At 49.8% G+C, this 13,350-nt stretch overlaps 1 protein-coding gene across 3 annotated transcripts in view; it reads right to left on the minus strand.

Moving 5' to 3' along the window:
- Positions 1–13,350, minus strand: part of PLXNA2 (plexin A2) — a 208,843-nt gene that overhangs the window by 54,351 nt on the left and 141,142 nt on the right. For all 3 annotated transcript variants that reach the window (XM_045456756.1, XM_045456757.1, XM_045456758.1), the window contains exons 8-10: positions 13,225–13,321; positions 9,835–9,949; positions 1,412–1,612 (exon numbers count right to left, since the gene is read on the minus strand). In XM_045456756.1, the coding sequence (XP_045312712.1) occupies positions 1,412–1,612; positions 9,835–9,949; positions 13,225–13,321 (413 nt within the window). The remainder of the gene's footprint in view (positions 1–1,411; positions 1,613–9,834; positions 9,950–13,224; positions 13,322–13,350) is intronic.

Genomic DNA, 13,350 nt, shown 5'->3' on the forward strand with positions numbered 1-13,350 from the left:
CCCGGCACCTCTCTGGCTCTTTCCAGTTCATATCTTGTGAAGAATGCCTCTCTCTCCCTACAGCCTCCACCCTTCAACTTGCCTGTATTCTTCCGGTCCAGCCCACCCTCGCCTTCCCCAGGTGCTTGCTCTGACATCCCTGCCGGCCCTTCCCCACCCTCTCTGTCCCCTGGCATTGCCAGTCCCTGTCTCTGTCTTCCCAAGAGCTTGTCTGCCTCTTCACATACAAGTCCGGTCTCTGCAGCAAGTTCATGTACTGCTCTGCGAACCCCACCAGAGTCCTGAGGAAAGCATGTGCACAACAGACAGGGGTGCAGCGGTGGAGGGGGGCTGGGCACCGCAGGAGTCTCCTGGCTGCACTTGAGCTTTATTTCGGCCAACAGCCCACCAGGGAAGGTGCTCAGAGCTTCTGGTCACAGATCTGATCAGCCCGACCATTAAAGGCTCAAGCTGTAGCCAGGAGTCCGCTCTGTCTCCCATGCTGGTCCCACAGGGGACTTGTAAGCCCTTCACACGCTTCAGAAATCAGCCCTCTGGTGGCCCAGCCCCTGCCTCTCGGTGAAGAAGACCTCTGGGAATCCCCTTCAGAGACCCACCCAGCCCTGGCCACTCGGGGCATGTCATGTTACTGTCCGCCCTCTTGACCCCGGCCCTTCCTGCCACCTTCCTCCCTTTGTCCTGTTGCATTTTTTTTTTTTTTTCTCATCCCACCTTCCCCTTGCACTTGGCGGCCTTCCACCGATTACAAATTCTATCAAGCGCCTGTGACCTGGGAATCTGACAGCCGCCTGATAAGAAGCCCAGATTCTCTTTATCTCTCCCAGGCGAATTAGCTTCCCTCAACACCTTTGTCACATCACCCCCCCCATCTCCAGCTGACCCCCCATAGTCAGAGACAGGAGTTGGCAGATAAAAAGATCTTCTCTGGGCTAGTATTATAATTAAACACCTCATGCTATCTGTCTGGCATGCAGGATTGGTTTAACCCTTGCTGCTCTGGAAGTTCACCGCTCTCTCCTTCTCCCCTCCCCCCCTCCCCTCACGCCATTCTATTTCTGCTGAGCTCCTGGCCCAGTTTCCTCTGGGTTATTCCTAAGTGGGGAAGGGGGTTTGCGGTGGAGTCCACCGGCTTTGGCTGAAAGTTCACCGAAGGCCCAGAGGTCTCCTTAAACTCAGAAAGGACACAAAGCTCTCAACTTACGCCATTAGGGCCGGCACAGAAGCCCACCTCCTCTGTCACCATGACCCTGCCCTGCTCTGGTTGAGGGGTGCTAGATGCGTGCACACTCCTCTGTTCCTGGGGCCAGCCTGTGGACCCGGAAGGTTTCTGGGAAAGGGGGAGGGTCAGGCCTCGGCATGGGTGTGAGAGAAAGGCCTGCTCCAGGCGGGGCCCGAGCACGAGTCCTCTTACCGAACTGTTCTGGCACTGGACGCTGGAGCTGTTGAATCGCAGGGCGGGGACCCGGTGGACCGCCCCCTGGATGTTGAGGACACATTCATAGCCTCGCTGGCCTGACTGCGGCTGGGGCAGGTTTCGAGCCTTAAGCGTGATTGGCTTTACCTCCCCGACTGGTATCAGGATTTCCTCCGTGGGCACCAGCTGGGGACAGTCCTGGGGAGCAAGCAGAGAGGTCCCGTCTGTCCTGGCTGACACCTTTCTACTCACCTGAGCCGGGGCAGGGGACGGGACCCAGATGCCCAACCAGACCATCTCGTGGCCGGGTGGGCTGCCCGCGAGACGGCTGTACCTCACCTCAAAGGTATGGGGAGTCAGCAGGGAAAATAAAATCTATCTCTTAGCTCCTGGGGCTTTGATATTGTCATTCCCCAGCCCACAAGTTGTCCCGGATCTGGTGTGCATGTTACAATTTGGGAATTAATTTCCAAGCGCCGGTGTGGCAGGCTGTGGATTTTATCTCCTGCCACAGAGGATAAAAGAGGCCCCTGTGTGTCCCTGTCCCCAACCTGGAACCCCCGCCTCCCGGTTTCATCCTTTCCCGGGCTTCTGTCCCTCATGCATTGTCCGGCCCGAGGCATTCTGTTATCGGCAGCCTCAGCTTCTCGGCTCCAACTGAGTCGGCCTTTCCAGGAGGGGGACCAGCCCTCCCGGCAATGCTCTAAACACTTGCTCTGGCTTTTTATCTCATTTCATTACCAGGCCCTGCATGAAAGCCATGTTGCTTCGGAAAACAAAACCGAAAAAAGAAAGTCTTGGTGGGGAGGGGCTGTGGGAAGGACCATGAGAGACCACGGAAGTGGGAAAGCGGGATCGATTTTCCTGAGCTTTACGGCTAGGTGTTGCTTCTCGCCTGAAGGTCACACTGTCACCTTCCCGCAGTTCGGACCCCTTGCCCACTCTCTCCCTCTTGAGGAAGACAGAGCCCAGCAGTCTCTGGCAGGGAGGATGGTGCGGGCCCAGTCACCTCCACATGCAATCACTTCCTGTCTCCAGGGACCAACCAGGGAAATTCTCCAAGAAGCACCTGGTTCCCCACCCCCTTCCCCTCTACGGTGCTTCTCAGAGGGAGCATTTGGGAACACGTGGGGGTTGACGGAGCTCTCCTGCCAAGGGTGCCATTGGCATTTAGTGCCCTGCTCAGAACTGCCTGCAAGGTGTGGGACAGAAAAAGTGTCCCCGTCCCGTTGCTAGAGGCTATTCCTAGTAGGAAGCCTTTCTTTACACAGGCAGCGTTGAGCAATGGACAGTTCAGCTATGGGATTGGGAGGCCTGCTAGACCACAGATGGGGCTGAGGCAGTTGCTTCTCTTCTCAGGGCCTCAGGTACAAGCCCTCTCCACCTGGCCTCTGCCTCCTTCTTACCCTGTAAGAAGGTCCTCGTGCATCCTGCTCCAGTCACATGGGACTTCAGATGAGTTTTGAGAGACAGTGTCCCTGACTCATGGGCCTCTGGTGCTTTGAAGATGCTTTTCTCTCCATTAGAACCACTCACTACCACCTCCTGGCCCTCTTTGTCCTCCCGGACCTCGCCTCAGCCTCTCTGTAGCTGAATGCCTCTTAATTAGCCTTCAAGTTCAGCTCCGCGGCTCCTTTTCTGGAAAGCTGTCCCTGACCCTTTCCCTGCCCTGGCCTTCTGGGTGGGTTACGAGTAGTCTCCCATGATCGAGTTTTGCCCTCAGAATTGCAACATCTTGTTAACTTGTATTCCTCCCTGGTGTGTGAGCCCTGAGGGGATCAGACTACATTTTACTCGCCTCAGATGATAAGATCTCAAACTTTTCTTTCTACCTCCAGCTTCCTAGATTCTTCAGAGATGAGGGGAAAGCCTTGCCTTCTGAACACCAAGAGACCTGAGAAGGAGTCTGATTCCTAAAGCTTGGGTTAGACATGGCCACCGTTTCTGGAGTCACATGATTACTAAGTGGCCATGTCCAAATCTAGTAAGGAGTCCTCAGAATTTATGAAAAGCTGGGGCAATTTTCCACAGACACTTCTCTGGGAGGACCTGGATGAACTTCTGGGGTCACTGGTGCCCTCCCTCACCTGTAGGCTAACTGCACGTGAAGACGCCAAGCGGGCGAGGTTGCTACAAGAGACAGGATCATAAGGCAAGCCCAGAGCAGATGGGTCCCTGTCGAGAAGCCAGTCAGTCAAGCTGCCAGCTCATAAACTTGCTCTTTACTGCACTTTCACTTTCATGCCCTGAGGGCATTCTTGACAGAGTCTTTCATATATTTATAGCCAAGAAAAAAAAAATGAACACCACTCTAGGGAAATCCAGGCATCCCCTGGAAAAGGAGATACTTCTTGTTGGTGGCTAACAAATCCCTGTCACGTCTAATAAATTAGAATTTTAATTTAGACTAGAAAAAAGGCTGAGGCATAATGAGGTGTGTGTGTGTGTGTGTGTGTGTGTGTGTGTGTGTGTATCTGTGACAGAGAATGAGCTCAGAGAACAAATTCAAATTTCACCAGCAAGGTCTTAAAGATGTGTTTTTGGAAGTAGAATGTCTTGGGTTAGTAAACAAGATTGTAGAATTCTTTTAGCTTTGACAAATATGCACATATATAATATACGTATTTATAGACATGTTTATTGTATTGTATACATGTCTACATATAATATACACACACATGGGTGGGCACCTCCTCATCTTTTTTGTCTGGGCTAAGTCTGGTCCAACCTGGAGGTTGGAGAATCTTTTTTATTTTTGTGTTAAACTTTTTTTAATGTTTATTTTTGAGAGAGAGAGAGAGAGAGAAAGTGTGCATGCCTCGCGGGTGGGGGAGGGGCAGAGAGAGAAGGGGACACAGAATCCAACTCAGCTCCAGGCTCTGAGCCATCAACACAGAGCCGGACTCGGGGCTGGAACTCACCAGCTGTGAGATCACGACCTGAGCCAAAGTCAGACGCTTAACTGACTGAGCCACCCAGGCACCCCTGGAGTTGGAGAATCTTAAGAAGACACTTTATGAGTACTCTTGGGAGTTTTTTGTTTGTTTGTTTCTTTTTTAAAGGGATTCTAAAATTTACAGAAGATACCCATGGTCTGCTGTTTCAGACCTTCTGGGAGTAAATTTAAAGACAATGATTAGGGGCTTCCCAAATGCCTATACAGGTTCCAAAACTGCCTCAGTAGAAAACAGATGTCTTATCTTTTGTTTGTTTTCGGCTATTTCCCTGAGGCCAGACAGAGTGGGATTCTTCCTCTTATTCTCTAGGGCAAAGGAAAAAAAGGGGTTGGGACCAGGTTATACTCTTTTCTTCTTGGAAAAACAAGGGTAGATGCAGAACCCTTGGGTTATGAATGGTTCTGGTGAATGTATTAACGAGGAAGCAGCGAGTCCTGGGTAGCAATGGCAGTAGGGAAGGCTGATGGCAGGTGTGGGAAAGCCAGCAGCCCAGAAAACTGCCAAGTTGTGGGAACTTCAACGGCTCGGGGCCTTGGGGAAGGCGATGGGTTTCATTAGATACAATGAGGCCACTTCTATCCTGACTGCTTCTGTGAGCATGCGCGTGCACACACACACGTGCGCACACACACACACACACACACACACACACACACACTTCCTGTCCTAAGAAGAGAGCACATCATCACATTATTCCTTTTCTGCAGGGTGTTACTACTGTTGTCAGTGTTGTTAAAATGCCCATTGCTACTGCTGGTCCCCACTGTCGTTAGGTCATCTTACTCCTCTGTCTCTCAGCCAACTGGCAACAGGATCACCTCCTTGGCAGCAATTTGAGTTTCTGTCAGGATGAATAGATGTCCTCTTTGGGAACATCCCAGGGGTGGGGGTAGGCGGGGGAGGAGGAGCCATGGCTACGTAGGACCCTGGCGTGGGAGCCCCGTGAGCCTTGCCGCCACATCGCCCCCTCTGTTTAGCTGTGCTTCTCCGGCTTGGGGCGCGGGGGACCCTTCGGCCCTCGGAAACGACTTCTCCCATGTGGAAATGGCATTATCTTCACCCACTGGACTTCAAAGAGAGAGAGCAGCCAGTATCCCGGGAAGCTAATCGGATTTATTTGGTTCTATCTTTCCCTGGGGACAGGGCGTAAAGAAGATATTTATGTATCTACATCTCACTAGGCCTGGTTTAGCCATGGAGAGAGATGAGCTTTTAAAGCTGAAAGCCATACATACTCCTGCGCATACCTGCTTGCTAACACCATGTCACAGCTTGATCCAGCCCAGGGAGGCAGAGATTTGGGGGGCCCCATCAGAGATCGACTGTGCTCTGAGCAGTGGGAAGGTCTGGCTCATAACCTCAAAAGAGCTCAAAAGACTGAATTTCAGTGCGACTGAAATTCAGCTTCCTCATCGATAAAATGGGGCCAGTCGTACCCAACAACCCTCGACTGCATGAAAGAGGCATATGACCGTATGTTGTAGGGGCACCTGGGTGGCTCAGTTGGTTAAATGTCCGACTTCGGCTCAGGTCATGATCTCACCATTCATGAGTTCGAACCTGCGTCGGGCTCTGTGCTGACAGCTCAGAGCCTGGAGCCTGCTTCAGATTCTGTGTCTCCCTCTCTCTCTGCCCTCCCCTGCTCATGCTTTCTCTCTCTCTCAAAAATAAACATTAAAAAATTTTTAAAAATTAAAAAAAAAGAAAGTATGCTGCTTATTTCTTGTGTGTGTGTGTGTGTGTGTGTGTGTGTGCGTGTGTGTTGTGTATGTAAATGCAGTATCAGAGGACTTCAACTTATCCAGGGTCAACTTGGGGACATCCATTCTGAGTCATGGCGTCTGCATTTATCTGATGACCTTAAGACAATTGTTTAATTTATCTAAACCTCAGTTTATTAATCTGTAATAGAATCCATTTCATAGAGTAGTTTAAATGAGAATATGCGTGTGTGTGTGTGTGTGTGTGTGTGTATACATTTTTTTTTTTTAATTAGGTACTTTATTGTCAAGCCTAAGTGTGGACTTGGTCCCTCAGACCTCTGGAAACAGCAGGCAGATTGACCTCATGTGCTGGCTGGCTGTGTATTTGGAAGTGGAACTACTGACCCATCCTCCATGGGTAGCTTCTCCATCTGTGAAGGTGGATTTGCACCAGCTGCACGCCCTGAACCCTCATGACCAAATAGCACAAAGCCAAATCGGGATCCTGCCGGCAAGTGTGGCCATGGAGACAAGGAAGCTAACCGGCTCTGGTTTTCTGCAGAAAGCATGCTGTACTCAGCTCTTTTGGATGCCTGAGTTCTCTGTAGCCTTGGGCAAAAAAACCTAAATTTTTAGCATCTTGGTTACTACATATGTCAAATATGAATTATGTGACACCACAGGTCTGTTTCAAGAATCAATTGAGATGCTGTATGTCAGTGACTCTCAATCTTTAGACTCATTGGGGAGGGGGCCCAAGAAATTGAATTTCTAACAAGCACTCAGGTGCGGCTGCTCTTGCTGGCCCCCTGCGCTGACATAGACTCTTTGAGACCTCTTGTCACACGTGAGAGAGTTACAAACGTGTGTACATTAATGTTGCTCTCTAGATCAATGGAGCTAATTGGTTAGATATTGTTTCTAGGAAGTACACAGACAAAATTTTGATTTTTGGATTCACCGGTAGGGGGCTCTTACTGGAAGTATAAAAGAGATATTCTAGGGCTCTCAAAGAGGCAGTTCATGGATTTCTAGTCCCCAGAACAATCTAACGACGTCCGATTGGACTCTTAATACAGCAAGGAACACCGCCCCGCACCCCCCCAAGCTGGATACGTGCATCTTAGCCGTCCTCTGCATTTTCAGGAGTGGAGTTCTCCAGAAGCAGAGCTTTGGACAGAAAAGAGTAGGGCCTGGGAGCTAGTTGTTGGGAAGGGATGTGTGAATGGCTGTGGCCAAGAGCCTCAGCAGTATTCAAGGCAGCTGAGGAAGTGGCCCTCACAAGCTTGCTGGGAATGCACACTGCTCGTCTTTCCTGAGTGAAGTTAGGAGCCGGCTGCAGACCAGGCTTCCATCACCGGGCCTCCAGACGGCCAATCCCAGGGCCCACGTCAGGGGCTGGCGCACATCAGCAGTAAGAGAATGGCAGCCCAGTCCCATCCCACTAAGCAGAGGTGGGAGGTGAGGAAGGGACAAAGGGCACCTCTTCCCCAGAAGCCACAGACATTCGGGAAAGTGAAACTGAAAGGCGGTGGGAAGTCTTTGGGTTCACCCCCAGGGTTCTTTGAATATTAACTCACTCCTGAGTTGCCTGGTGGCAACAGCTTCTCTCAGGTCCAGCTTTCTGGAGCATCGGAGTCTCTCCCCCGTGGCTGAGAGGGAACCGTGTTCCAGTGACTTCTAAAGGGCATGAGGGAGGCCGGCATGTTTCCAATTAGCCTTCTGGCTTCCACACCCCGGCAGAGTTTATTTGTCTTGCTCCTTAAGCCATTCCCCCTGCCCTTATTCCAGCTGCAGGCCGCTTTCAGGCTTGGCTTTGGGTTTCTCTCAGCCCGAGGGGGAGCCCCTGGGAGACAATGAAGCAGCTGCTCTCTCTTGTCTAGACCTGCACTTCACTCTCTCTCTCTCTCTCTCTCTCTCTCTTTCTCTCTCTGTGTTTTGTGGTCTGCCTCGCCTTTTTTTATTAAGGAACTCAGAAGCATAGAAGCGGCCCATATGAAGGTCAGTTTCCGAGACCCTTTATCACCATCTCCGCACTGCCAGGCCTTTGCCTCTGAGCAGCCCCGTCTGTGGTTTCTGCCGTTCCTGGTCTGCCCCGCCTCCCTTCGCCATTCTTCGGCTGACTCCCAAGCTGGGGGACCACCCTCCAGTCCGTACCCTCGGCCCTTGGGCCGTTTCCTCTGAATGAGAAGATTGGCCCGAAAGCAGTTCCATACTCTTGCAGAATCCCAGGGCTGGGATTAATTTCCAGTGTCCACTACGACCAGATTAGTGCTTTCGGGTCAGATACATCAAAGCACACCAACTGGCTGCGGGGAGATCTTTTTCTGAAAGGTTTTCAGGGCACTAGATAACTGGTTCCAGCACGCTAGGGGCACCAGCGGATGGCCTGTCTTCAATACCACCTGTGGACACCCTCTATGTTTCTCTCTTTCAAGACCGGCAAATTCCATTTTTCCGGCTGAATAGAACACATATTATTTCAGACACTGAGCAGAATTCATGGCCATGGGCGTGCGTGTTTGAGAAACGGGTCAAGGCCTATTATTATTTAATTTGTTTAGCTTTTTGAGGTATAATTGACAAATAACATGGTAAGACATGTAAACGTATATGTCATGACGATCTGATATGTGTACATGAAGTCTGCCTTTCTTATGTTTATTCAGAGAAGCAACTAGCACTGCGGTCAAGACTCGGAGACACGTAAGACTCTATTTCTTGACATCTTGGACACGTAGATCCAAGGAACCCTTCCTATCAATGGCATTTGGGCAAAGCGGTCATTCCTTCCTTCCTTCTTTCACCCATGCATTCTGCAAACATTCCCTGAAGAAGACAGTGAGGATTTAAAGATTAGATACAGCCCTTGCCTTCAGGGGGCTTCTAGTCTAGTGCAAGAGGGCCATGTGTATAGAAAGAGTATAGTAGAGTATGAAAGTGCTACACTGTCCCTTATTGACATTTGCAGGTTTTCTAAACGGTGGGAGAAGAGGGGAATTACACATGTATACACACACGTGCGATTTGCGTGAATACTAGGTCTTTATAGTCATTCAAACCCAACCAGCTGTCAACGTCCAAGTCAACGTCAGTGAATAACTGGATGTGATATTCACGGAAAGACAGGCAATTTGATATTTCACTGTGTGAATAACAAAGGTAGTTCGGGCTCTAGGGATGGAACACTGCCTGTATGATAAACTGGGACTTTTAGCAAGGCCTGGTTCTTTCCACCAGCTGAATTTCCTTCTCTTTCTATAAGGCCACCCACCCAGTCATACATCAGAGTCAAAGAATCATTGAAATTTAGACTTGGAAGAGAGGTTGGCATGAAAGAATGGTTGAGAGTGAATGTTCTATTGAACTGGACTATGTCTGCAGCCAAGCAAAGGGCTTAGACTCAAAAGAATAAATGCCATTCACTGCACTCTTCTGGACAATGGAGTCTGGTTGGTCGGATATGTCTCCTTAGCTTTCAGTCTCAACCCTCAGTTCCCCTCAAGCCTTTGAATGTAAAGAATCTTAAGAGTCTAGAAGATACAGCCTATTTCTCGGCCTCTGGGGTATTTTCTGGCACTTTTTTTTTTTTTTTTTTGAGTTTTATAATAATGTGGTTTTGTAACATGTAGAATCTCCAGGAAGAAGACCAAGATGGGTCAGGGCAAGGAGACGGCCAAGCCATTGGACTGCCCATCTGAAAAGGGAGGGCCACTCAGCTTTACTGGAAACATCACATGCCAAAGTGAGCCTTGCTTACCTCTGAAATGTTGATCCGGCCCTCCTGGAAGGAGCAGGTGGTGGGGTCATGAGTGCAGAGGTTCCGGTACTTGCACCAATGACAGCGGAAGGCGCTGTTGACACAAGACAGGCACCTGCAAGGATGGAGAAAGTAAGGGGCAAAGAGAAGGGATCAGACAGGGAAGGTAAGGGTTCCAGGTAGCCCATGGGTCATGATGGAAGGCTGTTCTCCTAGTCTGTCTCTCAGGAGGGTTGATTTGTGGGGGCATCCTCCAGCACTGAGAACTGTGCATTCTCCCTTGAAGACGTTCATAGGAGCAGAAAATTGGAAGGAAAAAAGGAATCCAAAGTGGAAATAACGTAACTTTTGAAGCAATGATGTGCTAGAACTGGCCTGCATTAGCTCATGACAGCTGGTTATTTACATTTCCAGGTATTTTGCAAGTGGGTTGGCATCATGTTAGTAGCTTGAAACCAGCCATGGGCAGAGTATTTACACCGTAGACATCGGAAAATGCTACATACTGGGTCCCCCCCCCGCCCCCCGATTGCTAGCAGTGAAACATTTATCAGCCTACCACCACTTACAAGAGAACAGCTTATAATACAGAAAAGCACCGGGATAGAAACTGGGCAGATAGGATTCCAGTGTTGCCACTGCCACTGGGGTCACCTTGAGTAAGTCACTTCACTTTATGCACTGGAATTTCTTCATCCATCTGTCATAAAACTTTCTTGTCTGCTCCACAGGGCTGTTTAGCATCAAACAAGATAATGTGTAGGAAATGGTTTTGAAAGGTACAATGTTAAATGTGAGTGTTATTTTCAAATGCGTAAATTACCTGTGATTTTAAGCTCTTAAGTCACTTTCCAGTGTTAACAACTAGTTCAGTCACCTGTGTTTCTGGGCTTTGGGGGAGTTGACGATATTAAGTGGTAATTTTGTACCACTCTCCAAGTAGCCAGGCATAGGTGTGTGGCCATATGTGTGTGGCTCATCAATTTCTTGCCTGGGTGAGGCTTCTTTCGTCTGGTTTCACCTGAGGCTGTGTGTATTATGCTGGCTGTGTGTGACCCACCCATTACAAAGGAGTCGGGTTTTGTAGGGGGAGGGGTTGGTCTTCCTGCTCCTTGTCAGCTCCCCTGGTCTAGCCTTCCACAACTAGACCAACCTGGAAGGGACACCGCTGGGTCTGCAATCTGGCGCCACCTGGTGGATGCTCTCTTTAGATTTGGGCCGATGGGTGTCTGTCCAGGGGGTGACTGGCTAATATGCCACCCTATTGTGGGTGCATTAGCCCAATGACACCTCATCTTCTCCGCGCCGATCAGTTTCATCCCCTTCTGGAAATGCCCAAAGTTATTCTGTTTCTGAGCTTAGGCCAGATTGGCCGGTTCTTGCTAACGTGCTATGCTTCAGCAAGTAAGTAATGAAAATGGACAGAGAATGATGAGAGGGGTTGCAGGCTCGTCTACTTGTGATTTTGTGATCCTTGCTGTAGCCCTTATCCCCTGTGGGCCTTAGTTTACCATATTAAAAGCAGAGGGTTGAACTTGATTCTGTGACTTTTTGCTACGAATGCTGGGAGCAAAGAAGGGTAAGACACATAGTGTTTGGGGTAAAATGGAATCTTTGCTGTCCAGGAGATCTGCTTTTTTCTTTTTCTTTCTTTTCTTTTTTTTTTTTTTTTTTTTTTTTTTTTTGCTAAAACTTGCTGCCTATGACTGCATTTCTGTTGCCATAGCAATGCAAAGTGGTGACATCACAGCAAACAGCCATGGAAATGAGGGTGCTTCTCACAAACAATGAATTCCATCACCGCTGTGTTGGAGTTTGGGAAGGCGGTTGGGAGTTTCTTTCTCCAAGATGCTTGCATTTCCCCTCCAAACTGGGTTAGCTGGGATTGGGACGCAGTGGTCAGTGGGCGACTGTTCTTCAGCTTCAATGCTTACTGCCCTGCACCCCCCCCCCCCCCAGGCCATTTTTACCACTTGTCCTGTCGATCTCGGCACAGCTATTGACTTGTCCCAATGGGGCTCAGCTGCGTCTCCTTCCTTAACTACTGCAGGGACCCTAAAACTCCAAGTAGATGATTCTCATCATCAAAATCAAGATCAGAGGAGGAGAGAGACTAAGGAGGACTGACTCATTTGTCTATGTTAATGGCTAATGATCCCTTTTGGGCTTAGCCGCAAACAGGCCCTCTTCCCATGTGGACTGCTGAACTCCTCATGTCCACTTCCGGGAGCCCACAGACTTGACACCTTGGAGTTACATAGACCTCAGGTTGTTCCTGTTCTGGGGAATGGAAAAGAGGGTCCATGGAATATTCCCAATTATTGCTCTGCTTGGTATGGAATTGTTGCTTGATCTCTCTCTTTGTGGAATGGCCATGGTCACTGGTCCAGTGGCCTTTACGTGGCCCTATTATAGAGACCTGTTTCCCTCTTTTGAAATTAAGTAGCATACAAGTTCCCAGTTTGTATGGAAGGAGCCTCAGTTTTTCTTCCAGAGAAGATTGTTAGAAGCTAAATACGGGTCTTTCTTCCTGCACAGCTGCAGAATCTCATACCTTGTGGGCACCCACTGCTGGAGATAGCTGGTGAGGTCAGCTGGGCTCTGTCAAGCCCTTCTGGAGGCTGCTGGTTTGGTCTGGTTACCCTCTCCTCTTTAAAAAGTTGAAGGCTAGGGGTGCCTGGGTGGCTCAGTTGGTTAAGCGTCTGACTTTGGCTCAGGTCATGATCTCATAGTCCATGAGTTCGAGCCCCGCGTCAGGCTTCTGTGCCGACAGCTCAGAGCCTGGAGCCTGCTTCAGATTCTGTGTCCCCCTCTTTCTCTCTGCACCTCCCCCACTCGCACTCGATCTCTCTCTCAAAAAATAAGTAAACATTAAAACAATTTAAAAATTTGAAGGCTGGATTTGGACCACAGTGGAATTAAAGTCTCCTCTCCCCTCCCAGCCTGGGGTCATTACATCACATCCTTCTCTAGGGGTAGCTGTGTGCATAGCTGCCTCTTAATGAGTCCCTCTCGACTTGGTCGGGGAGGATGTGTCTAAATTCCATTCACTGTCCATCTCCGCGCTCAAAGCTACCACCCGCTGGTCTGAAATAGAGAAATTTTCTTACGATCCTTGGGCCATGACCACTGCCTTCACTTCACACTTTGTTCTTACTGTCCTGGCTTGAGAACTGGGGGAAGGGTGGTTGGGGAGCCAGGCAAGGGGGTCTGCATGAGATCAGAGGCCGTGGAGAGTGAATGCCATTCCACTGACTCTCACTGAATGAGGCAGACAGAACTGAGGGCCTGGGGGCAGACTGGGAGGTGAATACAACCCGGTTGGAGCTTGGAGAAACGCCACACCCACAGCCAGGCCCAGAGTAAGACTCCCTCCCGGTAAGTACTTACAGTTGGTGGGCGCTGCAGTTGTAGAACTTGAACTCAGTGCTGACAAACATCTTCCCTGTCTCCTTGGATCTCAGCTGCAGCTCTAGCCCAAACCAGTCTGGGGGGGGGGGGTGCGGGGAGAAAAGA

The sequence above is a fragment of the Leopardus geoffroyi genome, chromosome C3 (genome assembly GCF_018350155.1).
Source record: "Leopardus geoffroyi isolate Oge1 chromosome C3, O.geoffroyi_Oge1_pat1.0, whole genome shotgun sequence".
Taxonomy (NCBI): Eukaryota; Metazoa; Chordata; class Mammalia; order Carnivora; family Felidae; genus Leopardus; species Leopardus geoffroyi.